The 23,383-nt window shown below is 41.8% G+C and overlaps 1 protein-coding gene across 1 annotated transcript in view; it reads left to right on the top strand.

Moving 5' to 3' along the window:
- Positions 1–23,383, top strand: part of dnah2 (dynein, axonemal, heavy chain 2) — a gene marked incomplete at its 5' end in the record, with an annotated part of 40,473 nt that overhangs the window by 12,682 nt on the left and 4,408 nt on the right. Inside the window, 51 exon segments of the mRNA XM_080487226.1 lie at positions 349–566; positions 938–1,063; positions 1,769–1,873; positions 2,117–2,330; positions 2,459–2,460; positions 2,463–2,593; positions 2,877–3,066; positions 3,198–3,378; positions 3,551–3,678; positions 3,986–4,138; positions 5,010–5,135; positions 5,745–5,963; positions 6,586–6,703; positions 6,786–6,922; positions 7,005–7,142; positions 7,269–7,427; positions 7,544–7,696; positions 8,076–8,167; positions 8,278–8,473; positions 8,730–8,954; positions 9,255–9,368; positions 9,712–9,888; positions 10,022–10,107; positions 10,473–10,603; positions 10,711–10,860; positions 11,092–11,259; positions 11,480–11,640; positions 11,873–12,012; positions 12,461–12,593; positions 12,912–13,051; positions 13,412–13,622; positions 14,824–14,940; positions 15,209–15,350; positions 15,635–15,804; positions 16,147–16,263; positions 16,374–16,538; positions 17,034–17,156; positions 17,345–17,493; positions 17,676–17,742; positions 17,887–18,037; positions 18,136–18,284; positions 18,449–18,582; positions 18,688–18,832; positions 18,996–19,195; positions 20,103–20,229; positions 20,381–20,567; positions 21,305–21,453; positions 21,616–21,799; positions 21,945–22,135; positions 22,226–22,417; positions 22,864–23,048. Coding sequence (XP_080343352.1) covers positions 349–566; positions 938–1,063; positions 1,769–1,873; positions 2,117–2,330; positions 2,459–2,460; positions 2,463–2,593; positions 2,877–3,066; positions 3,198–3,378; positions 3,551–3,678; positions 3,986–4,138; positions 5,010–5,135; positions 5,745–5,963; positions 6,586–6,703; positions 6,786–6,922; positions 7,005–7,142; positions 7,269–7,427; positions 7,544–7,696; positions 8,076–8,167; positions 8,278–8,473; positions 8,730–8,954; positions 9,255–9,368; positions 9,712–9,888; positions 10,022–10,107; positions 10,473–10,603; positions 10,711–10,860; positions 11,092–11,259; positions 11,480–11,640; positions 11,873–12,012; positions 12,461–12,593; positions 12,912–13,051; positions 13,412–13,622; positions 14,824–14,940; positions 15,209–15,350; positions 15,635–15,804; positions 16,147–16,263; positions 16,374–16,538; positions 17,034–17,156; positions 17,345–17,493; positions 17,676–17,742; positions 17,887–18,037; positions 18,136–18,284; positions 18,449–18,582; positions 18,688–18,832; positions 18,996–19,195; positions 20,103–20,229; positions 20,381–20,567; positions 21,305–21,453; positions 21,616–21,799; positions 21,945–22,135; positions 22,226–22,417; positions 22,864–23,048 — 7,666 coding nt within the window.

Raw genomic sequence — 23,383 nt, 5'->3', positions numbered from 1 at the left:
ATTTCTCTCTTATTTTGTCTTTTATAATATAGTGGATTCCAAAGTAAACATGAATTCACACAGTTGTTCTCATGAACCAAAAATGCTTTAAAAAAAACCCAACAAAATCCATCGCAATTGTTTTTTTAAAGTTCCACAATGAACTAGTATTGTTTGAAACTCTTTTGACTTTTACATCCTATTTCATCTACATTCCTAAATACAAGATGTCTGTGCATGTGAGTGATGAAGTAATTGAAACAAGCATTTGAATGTGGAAAGCAGTGGATGGTAGGACGGAATTTTCAGTCATTTAATATAAACAGGAATGATTTTCAAGTCTGTGATCAACTTCTCTCTGCCTGTTAGGCTTGCCGGAGAAGCTGCTGGAGATTAGTTCCAAGCTGGAGGAAATTCTAAAGGCCTTGGACATGTATCTGGAGACCAAGAGACAGATTTTCCCAAGATTTTATTTCATGTCCAACGATCACGTCTTGGAGATCCTCGGACAGTCCCAGAACCCCGAAGCCATGCAGCCTCACCTGAAGAAGTGTTTCGATAACATTAAGAGCCTGCAAATAGAAAAGGCAAGAACTCAGTCAAACACACATCTTCAGTGGCCATTGATGGAATATGACAGGAAAACTTTTATATTTTAATTTAATCATTTTAATTACGATTGTACTATGTGACTTAAATGTTTTGTCTTGTAAATGTCCTGTTGCTGAGTTTTGTGTTCATTTTGTAGGCCTGTGCAGAAGCAATGTGCTCTGCTGATGGGGAGATAATTCCCTTAATCCAAAAAGTGCAACTGGACCGATCCGTGGAGGTATACCAGTCATGACTGTGACTGTCCTCAGTTAGAAAGCCTGTTAATGAGAATGGCTTCATTATTAGAAAAATTGCTGCCTTAAAGAGGATATATATGGAGAATATCTTGCTTTTTGTGTGCATGTAGATTTGGCTGTGCGAACTTGAGAGCGGGATGCGCGTTACCCTGAAGCATAGCCTGAACAACTGCCTTGAAGATCTTAAGAAGATAACCGAAGCAAGAGACAAATGGGTCAAGAAGTGGCCAGGACAGGTACATCTGCATGTCCTTCTTCTTTCAAACAGCTTGGCTAGAAAGTCCTTCCGGCCTCAACGAAAAGCTGCAGACCTCTTTTTGGTCTCTGATTTATCAAACATTAAAGGAAGCCACACGCTGGCCAGTTCATTCACTCTAACCAACGTACACAAACAGGAAGTTTCAAACGAAAAACAATGAGAGGGCGTATCAGATCAGCACACAGAAAGACCACTATGTTTCATCGTAACAGGCTTAAATAGAGTTTCACCATCTCCGGTATTTATATGAAGTCATGATCTCAATGTAGAAATGTGAAAACAGCCAAAAACGATGTGCTGAATTAATGAAGCATGTTTAAAAGCAGCTTTCATGCCGATCAAAGTGAAATCATTAGTTGTATTGAATGCATTGAATATGAAAAGCTTACAATATATCTAAACTGAAAGGTGTTTCTTACATGGTGAATGATACGAAAGTTAAAGCATCGTCTGTCATGGAGGGAGATCTGCAGTGAGAGAGTGTAGACCTCTACGATGATTAGAATCCATTTGGAAATCAGTTGTCAATATTAGTCAAATGCTTCAAAATCTTTTTTTTTTTTTTTTTTTAATGAATATCCCATTTTAACCCTAATATCTGTGGCTAAATTAAAATAAAGCGCTAACAAAGTTACCAGTGCGTTTCAGGTTTTCCTGAGTGTTCCTCTTTTTCCTGTTTTAGAGTTTGATCACAGCGAGTCAGATCAAGTGGACTTCCAATGTCACTAAGGCGCTCATTAAGGAGAGGGCTGACAAGTCTTCTCTTGGGCCCTTGAAGAAGAATCAGGTTTGTTTGGCTTCTTTTATCAAAAATCTACATTTTCTGCCACTTTTTTTTAAATGCATTTTTGTCATTTTGCTATTATTTGTTCTCATCTTTTGCAAACGTACCAGGATATCTCTATCAATCCTTGTAAAAGGCCATTGACGTTTAAGCTTTCATCAGTTGCAGTGTTTAAAACATAAAGGATCTTATGGCATGAAATGTAATGTGGCCTCCATTAAACTTGAGTAAAAATGTCTTCCTCAGGTGCGCATGCTCCAGTCCTACTCAGAAATGATTCGTGACAACCTGCCCGAAGTCCTGCGCTTGAAGATCGTGGCCTTGATTACAGTGGAGGTTCATGCTCGGGATGTGATTGATAAGCTGGCGAAGGCAGGCTGCAGTGACGTCAATGCCTTTGACTGGCTGTGTCAGCTGCGACTGTACTGGGACAAGGTATGCTCTGAGAGAGGCAAGGGACGTTGAACAACCACAGATGTCATTGTATTTTATTTGGGTTCATTGTGATAGACCAAAGCAACCTAATTTTTCTAGATTTGCAAACCGACGGGGCCAGAATTAGCTGAAAAGATGTCATCAAAATATCAGTTTAACCTTTGTTTGTTTGTCGCCTCCACAGAATGTGTTTGACTGCATAATCCGACAGACCAACACAAGTTTTAAGTATGGCTACGAGTACCTGGGCAACTCCGGACGACTTGTCATCACTCCACTAACTGACAGGTCACAATCCATCAATATTTTTCCGCTGGATTATTTTTTTGTGTGTGTTCGTTTCCAGACCCATAACATTACAGTCACACACTGTTATTAGTCTCTTGTTCTATTTCTCTATATCGTAAATTAGATCAATTGAAAAATAAGTCACCATAAGCATTTGACTATTTCATAATCTATTGGATATGACATTCAATTTTCTTCCCTCAAATGTTCTGTATACCTTTAATGTGTTTATCTTCCAATGCTTTTTCTCCAGCATTAATGTGAATGTTTAACTTTATTCCAGGTGTTATTTGACCCTAACCACAGCACTCTATCTGCATCGAGGAGGCTGTCCTAAAGGTCCATGTGGTACGGGGAAGACGGAGACAGTGAAGGATTTGGGCAAAGCACTTGGCATGTATGTCGTTGTCATCAACTGCTCCAGAGGACTGGACTATAAATCTATGGGACGCATGTACTCTGGTCTAGCTCAGGTAGGAAGGAGCTTTAACAATGAGATTAATGTAATGTGGACTTTAACGGTAAATACAATAATGGTATGTCGGTCACAAAACTTTTCACTTTTCTCTGTGTGCTGTATTTTGTTTGCTTTTGTTTGCTCCAGACTGGAGCGTGGGGGTGCTTCGATAATTTTAACCGGATCAACATCGAGGTGTTGTCGGTGGTGGTCCAGCAGATCCTCTCTATTCTGTCTGCGCTGGCAGCCGGACAGTCAAAGTTCCGGTTTGAAGGACAGCACATACAACTTGTCGGGTCATGTGGCATCTTTACCACTATGAATCCTGGTAAGACAGCACAACGGCACTTGCACTGTACTTTCATTCTATGATGCCAAATGCTATTGGAGAGATTGTCCTTTTAGCCACGAAGAGGCAGAAGAGAAGCAAACCCTGTTGTCATAGTCATTTTCACTCATTCAGTCTGCTGTTTTTGACCTTTTTCTCTCCTTTTCATTAGGTTATCCTGGTTGCACAGAGCTTCCTGACAACCTCAAGTTCATGTTCAGACCCATTTCCATGGTGATGCCCGACTCTGCTCTCATAGCTCAGATCCTGTTGTTGTGCGAGGGCTTCAACAACTGCAAGGTAGAACTCCCACTGTGCAGAAATGTGTCGCAATGAAGGAACTGTGCAAGGTTAAGCTGGTTATGCATGTTATTATTGTATGTTGCATTAATGACTGTGTTCTTTTAATGAATTTCATCTAAGCTATTTCTCTGAAAATCGAAACACAAGGTTCAGTTTTAAGACATTTAAAGATACTTCTTCTCCAAATCAGTGAAATGGATTTCGATTAGAAACACATTCTCTTATATTTGCACATTGATGTCAACTACTTCCATTTTGTCTTACTTATACAAAAGTCTTGAAACTTCTGTCTCTACTGTCGTAGGTCCTTGCAAAGAAGGTGTTCACCCTTTACTCGCTGGCGGTACATCAGCTGTCGAAACAGGACCACTACGATTTTGGCCTCCGTGCTCTCACCTTGTTGATTCGCTATGCCGGAAGGAAACGCCGCTGTGAGCCCAAGGTTCCTGATGAAGGAGTAAGTCTCACTTTCTCAGTCTCATTCATCAAATATGCATTTGAAGCTAATTGGTAACTGTAGATTGCCTGTGTGAATGTGATTGCCTCTCTGTGTGATCAGATTTTGATTACACTTCCTCCAGATCTTTTTTTCAATGATACACAAAGATATCTTATAAGTTTACTATGCTCACAATTATTTCATGACCACGATATCTCTTTATATCCAAACACATAACAAACAAACAATGCAATATAACACACATTTTTCTCTCTTTTCAAAATTTACTGGACAACTACATCAATAGCAAACATGAAATAATGTTCTGAATAACTCTTTTTTTGAAGATATACATTTTTTATTAAATATCTTCCTGTTATTTTTCCCATTGTGATAATAGTGACATAAAAAAGGAGCCTCACCAAAACATCTATACATACATTTTTGTTTGTTTTATTTTCAAGTTTGTTTGTATCAATGTGAGCTTGTAGATCTCTGATGCCTTCATTTGACCCACATTTGTATTCAGTCCACTCTGCTTCCCTTTTGTCCTTTTCCCCTTTTGTTTGATGATACATGACACAATACCTTTGAAACACAGTAATTCGTACTCGTATAGTATAAAAGACTTTATGTGCTGTTTCCTAAAATCTTAAAATAGCAACACAGCTAAGCTTCATCAAACTGATATCTGCTTACATAGATAAACATGAGTGTATTATTTCATCCATGGAAACACGGAGCACAAATGTAAGACAATGGTGTTTGTAACTGGAATTGGAAAACAACATGAGAATGTCACTGTAACCACCTAAACTACAATGTTATTCTAGACGTGTGTTGCCTGCCTGGAACATGAATAATTATTCTCTTCTGTTTTTGTCCTCAGATCCTGCTAATGGCTATCAAGGACATGAACATCGCTAAGATGACCTCTGTCGACCTGCCACTGTTCAATGGGATCATCCGTGATTTGTTCCCTGGTGTCGAAGTACCGATTGCCAACATTGGTCTGGTCAGTAGATAATGTTAGCATTCCTACAATGATGCATCATGATAATGTTCACTGTGTTGTTCATCAGTTTGGTTATCTAATGTTCCTTTGATAACCCAGTAATGGATGGCAGTCATCTGCAACATTTGCATCTTTTCTTATTTTTTTAGCTTCTTCAGGAATACAGACATCTTTCACACTTGCTGTGTTGTCCAACTCCTTGTCTTTCACAGTGGTCTCTCACTCTCTGCATCTGTCTGTTTACGCCTCAGGAAGCGTCTGTGTATTTTTTATTTTTGCACAATGTAGCAACACATACAGTCATTTAATTGTAATATAAGCACATACTTTCAGGAATCGGAACCACACTTTATCCTTTTTGCCTTCAAATCAATATTAGTTTGGTTTGCTTGTCCTCAACCAGATGTGTTCTTTCTTATGCGTTTAATAGACAGCCGACTGCAGGAATATTTTAGGCCGTTGACTTGGATCAAATAGATTGGTTGGGTTTTGAGACAACTGTATGTACGTGACTACATCCTTTATATTGTCATCTAAAAAAGTAGCACCAGTTTATATTATTCATATTACCAATCACTGACTTCCATCATTGCGTTTTGTGTTTTGCAGCTGAAAGAGGCCGTGGAGGTGGAGCTCCGTCGGAGTGGTTTGCAGGTGACGCCTTTCACCATGACCAAAGTCATCCAACTTTACCGAACCAAAAACACCCGACACGCCACCATGCTTGTTGGCAAAACAGGTAGTGGTAAAAGTGTTACTTGGAGGATTTTAAAGAATGCCCTCACTGCCCTGCACCATCAGGGAGTACCTGGTTATCAGCCTGTCCAGGTAGGTGTGGATATAAAGTGAAACGATCTAATGTTTTTATAGGCTCCAAAGTGGTGTAGTGACTCTTACCTTACAGCGAGAACGTCCCTGGTTGACATTTGCAACCTTTCTGTGGGGAGGTTGCATGTTTTCCCAGTGAGTGTGTGCATGTGTGTGCATTTCAGGCTAACTGGTTACTTTAAATTGCCCACAATTGAGAGTGTGTGATTATGTCTGTGTTATTGTGATGCACAAATGATCTGTTCGGTGTATCTGCTTTTACTCATAGTTAGGGGTAGCTTCAGTCTTTTTCAACTCAGAGTGGATTGAAGCAGCATGCTGGATAATTTTGTAATATTCTTAAAGGGTGCAGACGTAGATGAAGGAAGCAATGCAGGCATGAATGTTGCCACATTAGTTTCACATTGATCATTGGTTCAAAACAGCAGGCAAAACCTGGTAAAGGTGAAGCACTCAAGCTCACATACTCAAATTATACAGCCAGGTAAAAGGCTCACGCCTTCCATTTGCAACTGTTGTTTATCAGTTTTGATGTGTGCAGCTGACAGAGTTTGTGATATTGGTCTGCCGACATCCGGCTCTCTTTGCTCCGTTTCCTGCCTCCGTGCATGTGCCACAACAGGACTATCCTCTAAATCCCAAAGCGATGACTGTGGGAGAGCTGTACGGCGAAAACAACTTGTCTACTAATGAGTGGCGTGATGGGATACTGTCCTCCCTCATGAGATCAGCCTGTGCAGGTGCTAACACATCGACACATGCACTAATGTCCCCACTGCATGCAGAAATGAGCACACTGATCATCTCATTTTCCCTCTAAAGATGAGAAACCAGACGATAAGTGGATTGTGTTTGACGGGCCTGTTGACACACTGTGGATTGAGAGCATGAATTCCATGATGGATGACAATAAATTGCTCTCACTCGTCAACGGGGAGAGAATGTCCATACCTGAGCAGGTGAGAACAGGAAATCACACTGTTTGTTCTGTGAATGTAAAACAAGCAGCTTTATTTACAATGCCCATTGTTTTTGTCATAGGTGTCTTTGGTGTTCGAGGTAGAGAACCTGGCCATGGCCTCTCCTGCTTCAGTGTCTCGCTGTGGGATAGTCTACTACGACCCCGCCGATCTGGGATGGAAGCCTTTTGTTCAGTCCTGGCTGGACAAGCGAGACAAAGTAGCGTGCAGCCACTCACAGCAGCTCACACATGGTCCACACTACAGAAACAAGAGAAAACCACCCTCCAGAATGCTTCTCCACCCTCTCATCCACGGTCCTCTTTGTTGTTTCATTTCTCCAAAGGCTGAAGTGGCACACTTGGATCTCCTGTTTGAGAAATACATAGAGAACACTCTGAACTTTAAACGGACCAACTGTAAGGAGCTGATCCCGATCACCGATCTCAATGCCGTCACCTCTCTTTGCCGCCTCTATGACTCCCTGGCTACATCCAGCCGTGGGGTATGACAATAACATGCATCCTGTACCATCCACTGCATTTAAGACTTAAACGCATTTGATGTTTCCACTTGTACTTGAAATTTAGCTGTAAGTCTTTATTTTCCACCCTCCATCAGGTGAATATTTCTGACGCAGAGAGTTTGGGTCAGATGGTGGAACTTTGGTTCATCTTCAGCTTGATTTGGTCCGTCTGTGCCTCGGTGGATGAGGATGGACGCAAAAAGATGAACAACTTCCTGCGAGAGATGGACGGCACCTTTCCTCTCAAGGTTCATTGTACAGGATTGTCTGCAACCACTCAGTCTCTCCCTTATTGCGAGGGATTTTCAGGACTAGTTTAAAAAAGACAACATTCAGAAAATTGACAATTATGTATTTTAACAGAGGCATTAAATATCATCACAGTGAAAGTACTGTGCTTTTGAAGCGTGATACTATGCATGTAGAGACTCAGTTTCAACCACATCATTACCCAAAACAAACACAGTGACGTGGTATTCTATAGCCATTACAGTTATTTTAATGTGGTGGGTACATCACTTTAGGTTTCAGAGTTTGATTTTATGGATGTAGCACATTTGCACAAATGCAATAAATCTCTTTCGCAGGCCGAAATATTATCTCATGTCTTTATCTCAAATCTTTCAGCACTCAATTTATGACTATCTTGTGGACTCAAAGGGCAAAAGCTGGGTTCCTTTTGAAGAGCAGCTGCCAAAAGGATGGCGCTACAATGCAGCGTGAGTAGGCAGCTGGGTTTTATCTAAGCTCGAGTGTGTTGATGTGCTCTCCATCCACCTAACCTGTTCCATATCCTCTCTGCATGTGTCACCTCTCCTGCTCCCTGCAGTGCTCCTTTCTATAAGATTATGGTTCCTACAATAGACACAGTGCGCTACAACTTACTGGTGCAGGCTCTGGTGTCGAAACAGTATCCAGTGTTGCTCACTGGGCCTGTGGGTACTGGCAAAACATCTTTGGCCCAGAGTGTCCTCCAAGTGCTGGATAACAAGTGGACTGCCCTCACTATCAACATGTCCACACGGGTCAGTGTCTTTAATAGTCAGTGTATATCTGTGAGTGTCTAGTCTCGGTATTTGTTTTCATATCACTGCAGGATTCAAATAACCAATTCAAATGACAGCAGACAAAGGACCCGTCTCTTTTTAAAAGGCTATGTTGAATTGCGCTGGAGCTATGGTTACTTATTAATTACTTTTGATTTAGAAACCCTTGATCTCCTCAGGTAGTTAAACAATCATTTCATCTGCATGTTTGTGTCCTTCGTTTCCCGCTGCCCAGACCTCCTCCACTCTCGTCCAGGCCATCGTAGAGAGCCGACTAGAAAAGAGAACAAAAACTTTGTTTATACCCGCCGGTGGAAAACGCCTGCTGTGCTTCCTGGATGACTTCAACATGCCAGCTCATGACCTCTATGGCTCCCAGCCGCCGCTGGAGCTGCTGCGCCACTGGATTGAGTATGGCTTCTGGTACGACCATCAGAAACTGACCCGGAAGGTCGTCAAGGTGAGAAATGGACTGTTCATGAAATACTGTTCACATGAATGTTGAAATATGAACTTGATGTATGTTTTATATTATTTAACACTGCTTTCATCACTTCTAAATATTGTGACTTCTTAACATTCATATTAACGCTCAGCTGTGTGTGTGTGTGTGTGTGTGTGTGTGTGTGTGTGTGTGTGTGTGTGTGTGTGTGTGTGTGTGTGTGTGTGTGTGTGTGTGTGTGTGTGTGTGTGTGTGTGTGTGTGTGTGTGTGTGTGTGTGTGTGTGTGTGTGTGTGTGTGTGTGTGTGTGTGTGTTTAGGACATGGTCTTACTGACATCCATGGGGCCCCCCGGTGGAGGGAGGACTACAATTTCTCCCAGATTACAGAGTCGATTCAACCTCATTAATATGACCTTTCCCAATGTGAGTGTTGTTTTGCCAGTTAAAGAAAGCGTAATTATTTTTCTTGTTAAATTACGAAAGATTTAAGCTTGTGTCTTTTGTCTTGTCCTATATCAGTGCATTACAGTAGATTGTGGTATTCTTTCACTTGTTAGGTGTTTTATAATCTTTTGTCATAATTTATCTCCTACTTTTTGGTCAGACCATACAAAAAAATGCCTTGATTATGATTAAAGCTGTAATTATTATAAAAACTGCTGCAAAATTGCACTCTGTCCTATATCCAGCCCTTCTGTTTTGTTTTGTTTTTCTTTGTTTTGACTGCTTGTAATATTTGACCAATACATGTCCTCTTTGCATGTTTGAATTGCAGCTCAAGAGTATCTATACCACCATAATAAATCAAAAGCTTCAGGACTTTCAGGAGTTGATGCCCATTGGGAAAATCCTGACTGAGGCCACACTGGAGCTCTACTATGCTGTCACTGCTTGTTTTCTTCCTACTCCAGCAAAGATACACTACCTCTTCAACCTCAGGGACATCTCTAAGGTACACAAAAATGGAAGAATATACAGTGATTTACTTCCTTCAGAGAATATGCATGGGTACACCGAAACTCATCATTTTGTTTTCATCTCCAAATGTTAGATAATGGTGTGTATTTCCTGTTTATCTCTTTCAGGTGTTTCAGGGCCTACTTAGAGCTCACCCAGATATCCATGATAACAAAAACAACATCGCAAGACTCTGGATCCACGAGTGCTTTAGGTAAAAAATGTTTTTATTTTTCACAAACTCTCATTGTCATCTGGCGTATTGAAGTCATAGCAGGTCAACTTTAGTATTGATTATTATTTGTTTAATTTTGATGGGGCAGTGGTGGCTTATACGATTTTGAAGCAAGCCTGTAGGAGTAAAGTCCCAGGTTCAAGTCTCTGGTCTGTGGGGGTAAAGTGAACTCTAATCAAGTCCACCACCGAGAGCCCTTGAGCAAGGCCCTTAAATCCCTGACGCTACCCGGGCACTGCACAGTGGCTACGTGTCAGCTTCAAAGTAGAGTACAAATCTTACTGTACCACAGCGTAAATGTGGCAGATTAAATAATTCCTTCTTCGAAATGTTGTCAATTTCAGAGTCTTCTCAGATCGCCTTGTGAATCAAAGTGACTTGGATACCTTCATAGCTTTGCTTGGAGAAAAACTGAACTCTCACTTTGACGTCTTGTTCCACAAAATCTGCCCAAACAAGCAACGGCCAATATTTGGTACCGCACACCTCCATACACATATGAGCACCGCAATACTTTTTGCCAACTCTTGTTGCATAAACTACTAAAGATGTGGATGTGTTTTTGTCTCCCTGTGCGTCAAGGTGATTTCATGAGTGAGATCTCTGTGTATGAAGACCTGCAGGACATGAACGATCTCAAGACGTTCATGGAAAAGCAGTTTGAGGATTACAACCAGACACCCGGCGTAGTGTCCATGAGCCCGGTGCTCTTCCAAGACGCCATTGAACACAGTGCGTCCGCAACACTGCACACACTCTCGTGCTCAAAAGTGATCTCTGTGTTTACTCTGTGATGAGCCGGTAACCTTTCCATTGCGTGACTCGCCTTCATCGATAAGAAGCTCCAGCAAAATAAAACAAAGCAGATAAAGCAGTAGAGACATAAAGAGAGGTATAAATGGTTGCATTTAAAGGAAAATTGTATGATATATATATATATATATTTTTTCTTTCTCTCCACAGTAACCCGTATTGTACGGGTGATCAGTCAACCTAGAGGCAACATGGCTTTGGTTGGTGTCGGAGGCTGTGGTAAACGGAGTCTGTCCAAGATAGCGGCCTTTATCTGTGGGTACCAGGTGTTCGAGGTAGAGGTCACCAACCAGTACCGCAAACAGGAATTTAGAGAAGGTGAGAGCCAACATGACCAATACTTTGCCAGTTATTTTACAAAGCTCTGTCCAAAATCCCCCAATAAAAGGCGTTCTCAAAAATAAAAAATAGAATTTTTAAAATTGTGACAGTGTTGGCTGATGTTCAGTGTGAGCGCTTCCAGAGATGGGTCACCTAGGTGACATTCTTAATCGCCGTTATACACATTAAATGTGTTTTTTTTGCCCTTTGCTTTCAGACATCAAAAAGCTGTATCGTTTGACTGGAGTAGACAACAAGCCCACGGTCTTCCTTTTCAATGACAACCAGATAAAAGACGAAGCCTTCCTCGAGGACATCAGTAACATCATGAGCTCTGCAGCGATACCGAACCTCTACAAGCAGGACGAGTTTGCTGAGGTTTGTTAGAGCTTCACATTTTACATTTTGTCTTTGTGTCTATCAAGCCCAAGCTTATATCTCAATCTCACCTATCTAAATATCTCTAAGTGTAAAAAAGTGCTATTACTTGTTCAAAAAAATTATTTAAATATTCACATACTTTTTCAAAGAGGTTAAAGTAATCAGTTATTTAAAGATATCAGATATGCCAATTTTTTTTTCAGCTTTTCTACATGCTTTCTGCCTTTAGGTATGCAAGGCTCTGTCAGACTCTGCCAGGAAAGACAAAGTGCTGGAGACTCCTGACTCCTTGTTCAGCTACCTGCTCGAGCGAGTCAGGAACAACCTGCGCGTCGTGCTCTGTATGAGTCCAGCAGGAGAACCCTTCAGGTAGATTGAACCTATCATAGTGTATCCGGGTTAACAACACATTTCTCCGGCCTTCTTTAATTTCCCCACATTGTGTTTTAGTCTTGTTTTTTTATTTCTGTAAATCAGCACAGTGTGTATCAGTGTTTTTTGTTTTTTTTTGTTTTTTTGGTTCTTGACTTTTTTAAAAAGTCACCCCTAATGTTGTTAACTGGACAGGCAGGCACCATTACCCGATAGTTAATCGCCGTTCTCACTAGCAGTGTTCAGGAGGAGCCTGTTGCACTATACAGTTTTACAGATTTTATTCACACGTCCTATGTTGCATGTGCATACCTTGATTACTCTCCTCAGTCGGTTTCTCGAACCATCTTCTAATTGCACCTTTATGCTTAGTCCGAAGGATAATGATGACGGTTAACTACAAATTCTGTCTGATTAGAATACATGAATGACTGCTTGCCAACAGGAACCGCATCCTTCAGTACCCTGCCCTTGTCAACTGCACCACCATCGACTGGTTCTGTGAATTTCACAAAGTCGCGCTGCTGGAAGTAGCCGAGAGTTTTTTGGAAGGACTGGAGCTGGGCGCGGTGGAAGGGGTGAGGCATTCGTGCACAGTTCCTTACACATTTTTGTGAAGATTTTATACTAGTTCATATTTAACTTTAGCTTCATAGGATTTCATAGGGCTGAAAAAATGAAGTATCCTAATGTGGCCATGCCGTTTAATGGCCCACACAGTACACAGTACGTCTCCAAACTGGGCCTCATGTACTCTTATGTACTGCTTATAAAAAAGGCATATTTTATTTGCCAACACCTGCTATTAAAGTACAAAGTATGATCCATGTTTTTAAGTTATTGAAGCCGGGGTCTCTGTTCACAAATGCTTGTATGTGTGCTTCATACTCTTGTAGATTCAGACAAAGATTGCCAGCATCTTTGTATCAACACACGAGTCAGTGGCTCAGATCTCACAAAAGATGTATTTGGAGATGAGGAGGAAAAACTATGTGACACCAACGAACTACCTGGAGCTGGTGTCTGGATACAAGAGGTAAGCACTTTCATGCTCCCTCCCTTACCAAATGGTGCTCTATTTTTCTCCCTTATTTAGGAAAATCGTGAAAGTCCTCACTTATGTTTTCACAGTCTGGTAGTTCAGAAATCCATTCTCAAGTGTCACTGATATAGATGTTGAGTGTACGAACTGTATTGGTCCAGATTTAAGACAAGCATTTTCTTTCCTGGAAAGAGACGTGACAAAATAGAGACGTCCTATATATGAATTCTCCGGCCTATTTTGACTTCTGCAGCACAGCACAAGGTCCTCAGAAACAAGGGGAACACGCTGCATGTGATCACGTCATGAATATGTCGAATGTTACCATCAGTCTGGATGTGTGTGTCCCTGCAGGTTATTGGCAGAGAAACGCAGTGAGTTGGGGGAGCAGGTGAGCAGGCTGCGTAACTGCCTTCTTAAGATCAGTGACACGCGAAGGAACGTGGAGGCCATGTCTGTGGAGCTCATGGAGGCCAAGGAGCAGGTGGCCAAGTCCGAAAAAGAGTGCGACGAATGCTTCTCTGTCATCGTACAACAGAAGAGAGAAGCTGACAAGCAGCAGAAGGTACGTTTCATTAACATGCACAAGCACACATAATACCAAATAGATTATTATGACCAGTAACAACATGCATCCAAAACCACTGTAGCAGTATTATTGGATCGCAGTGCTGCGATTGACACATTCTGCTTGACAGACAACATGGGTAGGACTTATGGCACTGCGTTGAATTGATCCAAATTTTGTCTATATTGGAGGGACTACTTTATCTGACTTGGTAATTATGAGTCTGATCTCATATGGGGTACCTCAAGGCCCTGTCCTTGGACTGCTTCTGTTCAGCCTTCAGCTCACATTATGAAATATAAAAATTTATATGCTAATGACAGATAACTTTACAGTATTATCAAATGATTACAGTCTGCTAATTTCACCCACTGAATGTATCCATCAAATCAATGAGAGGATGAACCGAAATTCTCTCCAGCTCAGTGCAGACGATATAAAAGTCAATAATTTTATGCGGCCGGTAGAATAATCATACCAAGATTTATGTCAGCTTGTTACCACCTCAAAGACAGAATCCGGGCTTTTTCCGTCCAAACAACAATGAAATGAAAGTATTTCCATGCGTTAATTTTCAGTAGGTGAGATCACGGTAATGACATATTTATAGATATAAACAAAATAAAAAACAATTAGGTAGTTGCAGCTGGTCCAGAATCTTCTTGCCTCAGTAAAACCCAGAAGCTGGATCATATCGCAGCATCCCTGAAGTCACTTCACTGGCTTCCTGTGGGTCAGAGGATAGCGTTTAAAATCTTGCTCCTTTTCTACAACGCATGAATAGTCTCACACCCAGATGCATGTTAGAGTTGCTTGTTTGTTATGAAGCATCCAGACTCCTCAGGTCATCTGGGTTCACCCTGTTTTTCTCAGAGCAGAAAAACAAGATGAAGAAGCATTCATTTTATTGACTAATGCTTTTGAATCTTGTTTGAAGCCTTAATCAAGCACTTTGAGTTGCCTTTTGTATGAATAATAAGGATCAATATCAATATAGGATCTGATCTAAATCATCTTTTGGTCTCAAAACCTTGATTTTTCCAGCCATTTTCTCAAGTGTGCAGTGTAATTGTTTTCATGGAAAATTGCAAGAACTGACAAAAGTAGTTTTTTAGATGTTTCTGTCCTAGATGGATTGTTGAAAGAGTCTTTGAATGGTCAATAACACACTGGTGTGTATTTGTCTGTCTCTGTATAGATGGTGAGTGCCAGCAGTGAGAAAATTGAGGCAGAAGAGTCGGAGTGTAAAGCCATAGCCGATAATGCACAGAAAGACTTGGACGAGGCTCTGCCTGCCCTGGAAGAGGCCATGAAGGTAGATCACGTTTGCCCTATGCTATCTATTTTCAATGCCGTAAACGTCGCTCACTTTGTGTATGGCCTTTTCATTGTCATGTGGAGTTGAGAGGAGTCGAGCGGAAAACTGGTGAAAAAACAAAGACATTAATCACATGTTCTTGACAAACGCAACTGCTGTTCATGATGTGTTTACTGTGCCCGGCTACTTCAATAGCACGATAGGTTCTGAAGCACACATTACTGTTCTGCCCTCCAACATCAACACTCTTGTTTCCCACACACAGGCTCTGGAGTCTCTGAATAAGGGGGACATGACAGAGATCAAGTCATATAGCCGTCCTCCCACACTAGTGGAGACAGTGATGCAGGCTGTTATGACCCTTCTGGGGAAAGACCCTACTTGGTCGGAGGCAAAGAGGCAACTGGGTAAGACGCAACTTTAAAAAAATCTATCAGTAGATAAAAGCAGTAAAAGAACTGAAAACACCCAACTGCTCTGACAATGGCCAGAATAAGCAGTGCAGATTGTGGACTGTTACACGTGTTTTGCCAGTGCAACAGTTGATTGGGAAGTTGTGAACTTCCACTTTAATGTTTTGTTCTTGTACAGCGCTTTGGTCGACTGGGAAGTTTTTGTTGTTGTCTGCTATAGAACTTCCAAACTCAGCACATGCTCAAACACTAGACTACAATCAAATGTACCTTTGCAGGTGAGGCGAACTTCATCAAAACACTGGTGAACTTTGACAAGGACAACATATCAGACCGTGTGTTGAAGAAGATCGGAAAGTACTGCAAACAGGCTGACTTCCAGCCAGATATCATTGGAAAAGTGTCAGTGGCTGCCAAGTCTCTTTGCATGTGGGTCAGAGCCATACAGGTGAGTGGGTGTCTGCTGGCTTGCAAAACACACACATGCATTCCCGGGACTAGTGGTATGATTCTTGCTGAGTGTGGGAGAGATTGTGAGTTCAATTCTTGGGTGAACCTGCAAATTGACACGAACCATAGCTCTTGAGTGGGTAATGTAGGGAGTCTTCCAAGGTCATGGGTTCTATTGACTGTCTCACTCTGCCTCTATGTCAAAATCTTCAGTACTTGTTCATTTCTTGAAATCAAGGACTCATACTAATAACACTCACACCGGCATCCACAGGAGCAGCAGACCGCATAGATCGAGTTCAGTAACAATAAAGTGACTTCCAATCTGTTTAAATTCTAGGTATATGGTCATGTGTACAGGGTGGTCGAGCCAAAGAGAGCTCAGCTCAATACTGTCATGGCCCAGCTTCAAGACAAACAGGCTGCTCTGGCTGACGCTCAGAACAAACAGCAACAGGTATGACGCTCAGCTCATCGAGCAACCACCCGATGGATGTTTAGATACTGTCTCAAGTCCAGTTTGTCTGTCAGGTCACAAGTAATGTGTGCGTTTGCTTGTACAATCAGTTGGCAGAGCAGCTAGACCAGCTGAAAAAGCAGCACGACGAGAAAGTGGCTATAAAGAGAAGTTTGAGGATTAAATCAGAAGAGATGGAGCTGAAACTGAACCGAGCAGACACGCTGGTGACTGGACTTGCCGCAGAGAGAATTCGTTGGGAGGAGAAAGTCACTGTACGTCACATACACACACATACACACACACACACACACACACACACACACACACACACACACACACACACACACACACACACACACACACACACACACACACACACACACACACACACACACACACACACACACACACACACACACACACACACACACACACACACAGGAATGAAAATATGGGAAATCGCAGCAAATTTCTGAGACTTTCAAGCAGTTTAGCTGCAGATAAGAGTCGATATATGAATGTAATATGCTCTTGGAAGACCATGTCAGAGAATATCTGAATGGGTGTTTATATCTAAATCAACCATAAAGGCCTCCTCTACGGACATTAACATACAATTATACAATAATGTACACTTTCTTCAGTCCTGGTTTGAATTCATCAAGTAAAACTATATAGCTGTGAAACTTACATTAAGCATGAAAGTTGTCTATGTTTTCTACACTGCTGGTTTTATCATTCTGCGCATTCATTTCATGCATGTTCAGGGTCTTGAAGAGAACATGGGATACCTGGTGGGAGACTGTTTGCTGGCAGCATCTTTCCTCTCCTACATGGGACCGTTCCTATCCCAATATAGAGACGAGCTGCTCGCCATGTGGAAGAAGGAGGTCAGACACTCTAACACTACATAAATATATATAGTATCTTCTTATGTACAGTGCAGTGAAATGTAAATTACTTTACTTTTCTGTTTTCAGTAAGTCACAATGGGAAAATGTCTTCCTATATGATTAAACAGATTACAGTTACAGTCTCGTGTTTTGGTGACATACTCTTTTCTCCTGTTTGGCCTTAGCTTCAGGATTCGGGGATCCCCTACACACCAGGTTTCCGTTTTGCAGTGTTTCTTGCCAAACCTACAGTGGTGAAGGATTGGAATATTCAGGGTCTGCCCTCTGATGCCTTTTCTACTGAGAATGGATTAATTGTCACTCGTGGAAACCGGTCAGTGAATTTGAGAATAACATTTATATTATGGGTTTATTACAGATATCAATGGCTTGTTTAATATATTTGTTACATTTAGATTATTTGGGGTTTGCATTCACAAGACAAAACATGATACATGCATTGATTACAGACTCACTTGATCTATTCTTTGTTCTGTTTTTTTTTGTGCTACCAAGATGCCCACTGATGGTAGACCCACAGGGCCAAGCTCTGAAGTGGATCCAGAAAATGGAATCAACGAAGGTGAGATGCTGACACATGGCACTCTGTTATGCCTTTAATGTTGATGCTTCGAACAATACAAGGTTGAATCAAATGGTTGCCAGAACACCATTGTGCAGCTCCTGATTCTGGTGTATTTGTGTGTGTCACATTCTGTACATACAGGATCTGAAAGTTATCAACTTTCAAATGCCGGACTACCTGCAAGTTCTGGAGAATGCCATTCAGCTTGGGAATCCCGTCTTGCTGCAGAATGTGCAGGAACAACTGGACCCCTCGCTCAACCCAATTCTCCATAAGTCCGTTAAACGGAAAGGTCTGGAACATACTTTCACACTGAAGCGTTCACAAGTTAAACATTTCGAAAGCAAATTTTTGTGTGAACCTGTGTACATTTGTGTGTTATCGTTCCAGGTGGCAGGCTGCTAATGAAGCTGGGTGATCGGGAGGTGGTGTACAGTCCGGAGTTTCGCTTTTATCTTACCACCAAGATGTCTAACCCTCATTTCACACAAGAGCTCTCATCAAAGACGACAATAGTCAATTTTGCTGTCAAGGAACAGGTGTGAGAGAGTGTGTGTGTGTGTGTGTGTGTGTGTGTGACTGCATGTTTGTGCTTGTGTGTTTTCCCTATGTTTTACACTCTGAAATCATCCAATTTCTTTGTACGTTTGTCCCAACTGCCTGAAACACATCGTCTTTGGGGTTTTTTTTTGTGTCTGTGCAGGGCTTGGAAGCGCAACTGCTGGGAATTGTGGTGCGTAAAGAGCGTCCAGAGCTGGAAGAGCAGAAGGACTCTCTGGTGATCAGCATTGCTTCTGGCAAGAGAAACCTGCAGGAGCTGGAGGATGAGATCCTCAGGTAGTTGAGCTGATTTTTATATTGACTTTTAACCTTTTGGCCTCACTGATATACGCAATATTTCTTTTTTATTCATATCAATATCTATTATGTTGACTCTGCCAGACTGCTGAGTGAGGCGACTGGCTCACTGCTGGACGATGCTCAGCTTTTAAACACCCTGCAGACATCCAAAATGACAGCCGCTGAAGTTTCAGAGCAGTTGGAGAGCAGCGAACAGACTGAACTCAAGATCGACTCTGCGAGAGAGGTCTGCAGTAGTGCTGAAGCGAAACAGAAGCTATTCACTGTATTTGTCATTTTGTCATAGATACCTCATGTTATCTTTAGTACCTGTTACTTACTGATGGGAAAGATGACAATCAGTTGTATTTCTTATCTTGGAGAAGAATTAAAGTCTTCTGTGTTCGCAGGCCTACCGCCCATGTGCCCAGCGAGCTTGCATTCTCTTCATCATTCAGAACGACATGAGCAGCCTCAACCCGATGTATCAGTTCTCTTTGGATGCCTACATTAACTTGTTCACCTCGAGCATAGAAAAAAGCAAGCGCAGCTACAAGCTGGAGGAAAGGATCGCCAACCTCAATGAGTACCACACATATGCAGTGTATAGGTGAGCAAAGAGTGATCAGGAGGGATCTTTCCCTGGAATTACCTCACATAAAGGTGTAGTTTTGCAACATCGTATTATTGAGGTGACTAAGTATAAACAACAACAACAAAAAGTGTCCCAGCGAAACAAAAAGCCCAAAAAGTTAGAATTTATTCCAAACTGACAGACCTTAAGTTTCAGACCTTTCTGAGCATAGTTTGCATGTTCTCCCTGTGTGCGGGATTTCTTTGGAAAATCCGGTTTCCCCTGCAGTCCAAAAACACACGCTTAAGGTTAATATGGGGTTCACATTGGCCCGTCGGTGTGTGAGTGTGTGTGGTTTTCTGTCTCTCTGTCGCAATGTGAAACACTTTAGTCCTTCCCAGGATGGATGGATAAAATAACAATTTAAACAAATCAATAGAAAAAAAGTACTTGGAGTGTGAGTGCCCACCATTTTTATTTTAGAAATGCGTTTCCACTTTGTGTGTTTTTGCATTGAAAATAACTCAAACAGAGTCACTTCCTCCCTCCCACAAAGAGATCCCACGGATCTTTTAAATACTCTCCAGCCAGGTCACTTTACAGTCACACCATCAGGTGATTTTGTGTCATTTCATCTACTTCAAATGCATGTTTTTGTGCATGTGGGTGGGAACAAGAGTACCCTGAAAAGGCTCCACCAATAGAGGCTGAGTTTGTCCTCATAGTCACAAAAACATCAGAATTGAGCACTTACATGTAGTACAAAGTGAAAAATAGCTGATAATAGACTGGAACACCGATTGCACTTAAAGGCAAAATATACATCTACAATTTTGTGGTTCAACTTTACAGATCCGGCCACTTTATATGAAATGTATGAATTAGTATGATGCATTTTGACTGGACGGAAACTTGTTTGACTAATGTGTCTTGTCTCGTACAGGTACACGTGCCGTGCTCTGTTTCATGTTCACAAGATGCTTTTCAGCTTCCGGATGAGTGTCAAAATCATGGAGATGGCTGGCAAACTCGACATGGATGAGTACAACTTCTTCGTTCGAGGGGGAGTGGTACGGAACACCAAATACAAACTTCCATTGCTTTTGATTTTGAGATAGTCCAACAGGACAAACTTAATGGCGCAGATGCTTTGTGATTTATGCGTTGGATGTGCGAGACCTAGGTTTTGATGGACCGAAAAAAGAAAATCTGTGTTTCTAGGTGCCTGATAAGAAGAGTCAGATGGTTCACCCACGTCCCAGTTGGTTGACAGAGTCGAGCTGGGATAACATCACAGAACTGGACAAGCTACACAACTTCCGTGGCATCATGATCTCCTTTGAGCAGTATCCTCAAGAGTGGCACACCTGGTTCACCAGCTCTGAGCCGGAGAAAGCTCGACTACCACGTCAGTGTGTCTTCTTGGTGTCCGGGTGTTTTCGCCTTGGTAGTTTGCTACCGAAAGAAATTATTCCTCCTCAGAATAATGGAAATGAAACATGCTGCTGTTGCTCTGGAACCGACCCAACAGAGGAGCTCAGCATCTTCATCTTTATTCTCCTTTAAAAGTATCTCTCTTCCACAAGCAGAAGTATCTTTAAAAATCTCTGGAACTAAATAATGCTGTAAACAGATGGATTAGATGGATTACTTTTGTTGTCATTCTGACAGTTTACATCAAAGATGTACTGCTGAACAACATTTCAATGCAGGGTAAAAACAAGGTGATAACACACAATTTAAAAAGTACCCAAGATATAAAAATACTTAAAAAGCACTTGAGATACAATAAGGTGCGTAAAATGCAGTGCAATAATAAATAAATAGAAATAAGTAAAAACAGAATGAATGCCTAAACAGCAGTTTAATGAGTTTACACACACACCCCTCCAGACTGGATCTAAAAAAATGTACACGTCCCAGTTTCCCTTGTTACATATTGTAGCTCGGCGTTTACGAACATGTGTTGTGTCTCTGTCTAATTGAATAATTGCTGCATGACAGAACTTGAAAGATCCCCCCTCATTATTTCTTTGATCCAGCACCTTTTACACTTCTTTGTTACTCAGTTCTCTTAATATTCCATATAGGCTTCTGCCCTCCTTCACCCTGGAATACACTTCCTCTCTGTTTCGTTCCCTCTAGATGACTGGGAGATCAACTGCAATGAGTTCCAGAAGATGCTGGTCGTGCGCTCTCTGCGTCAGGACCGCATCTCTTTCTGCGTTGCCTCCTTCGTCGTTTGCCACCTCGGCGGACACTTTGTGGAACCGCCTGACCTCGACATGACTGCGGTGAGTGTCAGCTGTATCCATTTCATCCTATTTTTGTCTTGAGCAGAAGTTCAGAAGGTTTCGATTTTACACCTGTTAGGATTCAATAAGTCTTCTTTTTTTTGGCTCATCCATCCTCACTTTCTTTTTTGCTGACAACACTTTAATCTTCCCTTTTCCCAGGTTTTGGAGGAATCCACCAACTCCACTCCTCTGATCTTTGTTCTGTCCCCTGGAGTGGACCCCACAGGGGCCCTGCAGCAGCTGGCTGAGGCCTCTGGCATGAGCAAGCACTTCCACGCTCTCTCGCTGGGTCAGGGACAGGTCCCCATTGCAAAGTCGATGATAGAAGAGGGTGTCAAGAATGGTGCGGGGTTGTCTCTTTTTATAAGCTCATTATAATGTTTCATCACGGTTTTTATAACTTTGAAAGCTGTCTGTGCGTTCACAAAGTTAGCTTTTTTTTTTTTTTAAATAATCATTGAAGGGATTCCAAACACTCTTCTGCTCAGGTCATTGGGTTTTCCTTGCCAACTGCCATCTATCCCTGCAATGGATGCACGAGCTGAACAAACTGGTTCGGCAGCTACAAATGCAGGAGCGTCATCCTGACTTCAGGCTGTGGCTCAGCTCTTCACCACACCCTGACTTTCCCATCGCCGTTCTCCAGACTGGCATCAAGATGACCACCGAGCCACAAAAGGTGCGCCTGGTCACATACGCAAACTCTCATGTTTCGTACTCATTCACCCTGTAGGAGTTTTAGTGACACTGGTCCTTTGTTTGTCCTCAGGGAGTGAAAGCCAACATGAAGCGCCTGTACCAGCTGGTGACGGAGACCCAGTTCACCCGCTGCTCTAAACCGGTTATCTACAGAAAGCTCCTCTTCTCCCTCTGCTTTTTCCACAGCATCCTTCTGGAGAGGAAGAAGTTCATGCAGTTGGGCTGGAACAATGTTTACGGCTTCAACAATTCTGAGTTTGAGGTCAGATGTTCATCTAATACCAAATCAAAACACAGACCATTACCGGCAAACGCACGACAAAAACCTAAAGCTATAGAATGATGTGATAATCAAGCGTTGGTGTCATCTTGACTTTGGTCTGCTCAAAATTACAAAGATGGGACAATCTACAATTAAAACATGATCCACTCTCAAAGCGACATTAAGAATAATAAATAATTACTAATTTAATTTATCATGCTCACAGACTATTAATCTGTGGCGTCATTAATCAAAACATTTCCATCAATCAACAGTTAAGTGCATTAAAATGCAGGTGACATCATTGTCATATTGAACGTTTTCGCACATTTCCTCTGTATCGTATGTCCGGTTCAAGCTGTACAGATTTATGTTACAGGCTCTAGATATTTGTTCTCCTATTTCTAACCCAGTCGTTCTCTTCTGTGTGTCATTGTCCTTCCTAGACGAGTGAGAGTCTGCTCTGTCTGTACCTGGATCAGTATAAGGAAATTCCCTGGGATGCGCTGAAAAACCTCATTGCTGACATCATCTATGGAGGACATATCACAGATGAGTGGGACAGACGCCTCCTAACAACATACATAGATGACTATTTCTGTGACGGTGCCATAAACCAGCATTTGTTCAAGTGAGACACCGTCACACGCTCATATTTCTGCCATATTTTATTTTACTAGTTGTATTCTCGAATGCCTTCAGAAGATGGAAGTCTTGTTTTAGGAACTAAAGGACACACCCTGACTTCTAAATATTTTGTTGATCACATTCACACAGTTTATGTAGAAAAGACAACTGAGCCTCCTTGCTTGTCGCGGTGTGTTAGTACCACCAAGAGGACAAAATCATTACTGACACTAAAAACACTGCTAAGAACATTGTCAGGTGTTCATTTGTATCATAAAGGGGTACCTGGAGAACATGCAAACGCCACACAAACTCTATAAGGGGAGATTTCTAACCACT

This window comes from Lipophrys pholis, assembly GCF_963383615.2.
Source record: "Lipophrys pholis genome assembly, chromosome: 19".
NCBI classification, from domain to species: domain Eukaryota; kingdom Metazoa; phylum Chordata; class Actinopteri; order Blenniiformes; family Blenniidae; genus Lipophrys; species Lipophrys pholis.
This window is presented reverse-complemented; position numbering and strand designations above follow the sequence as displayed.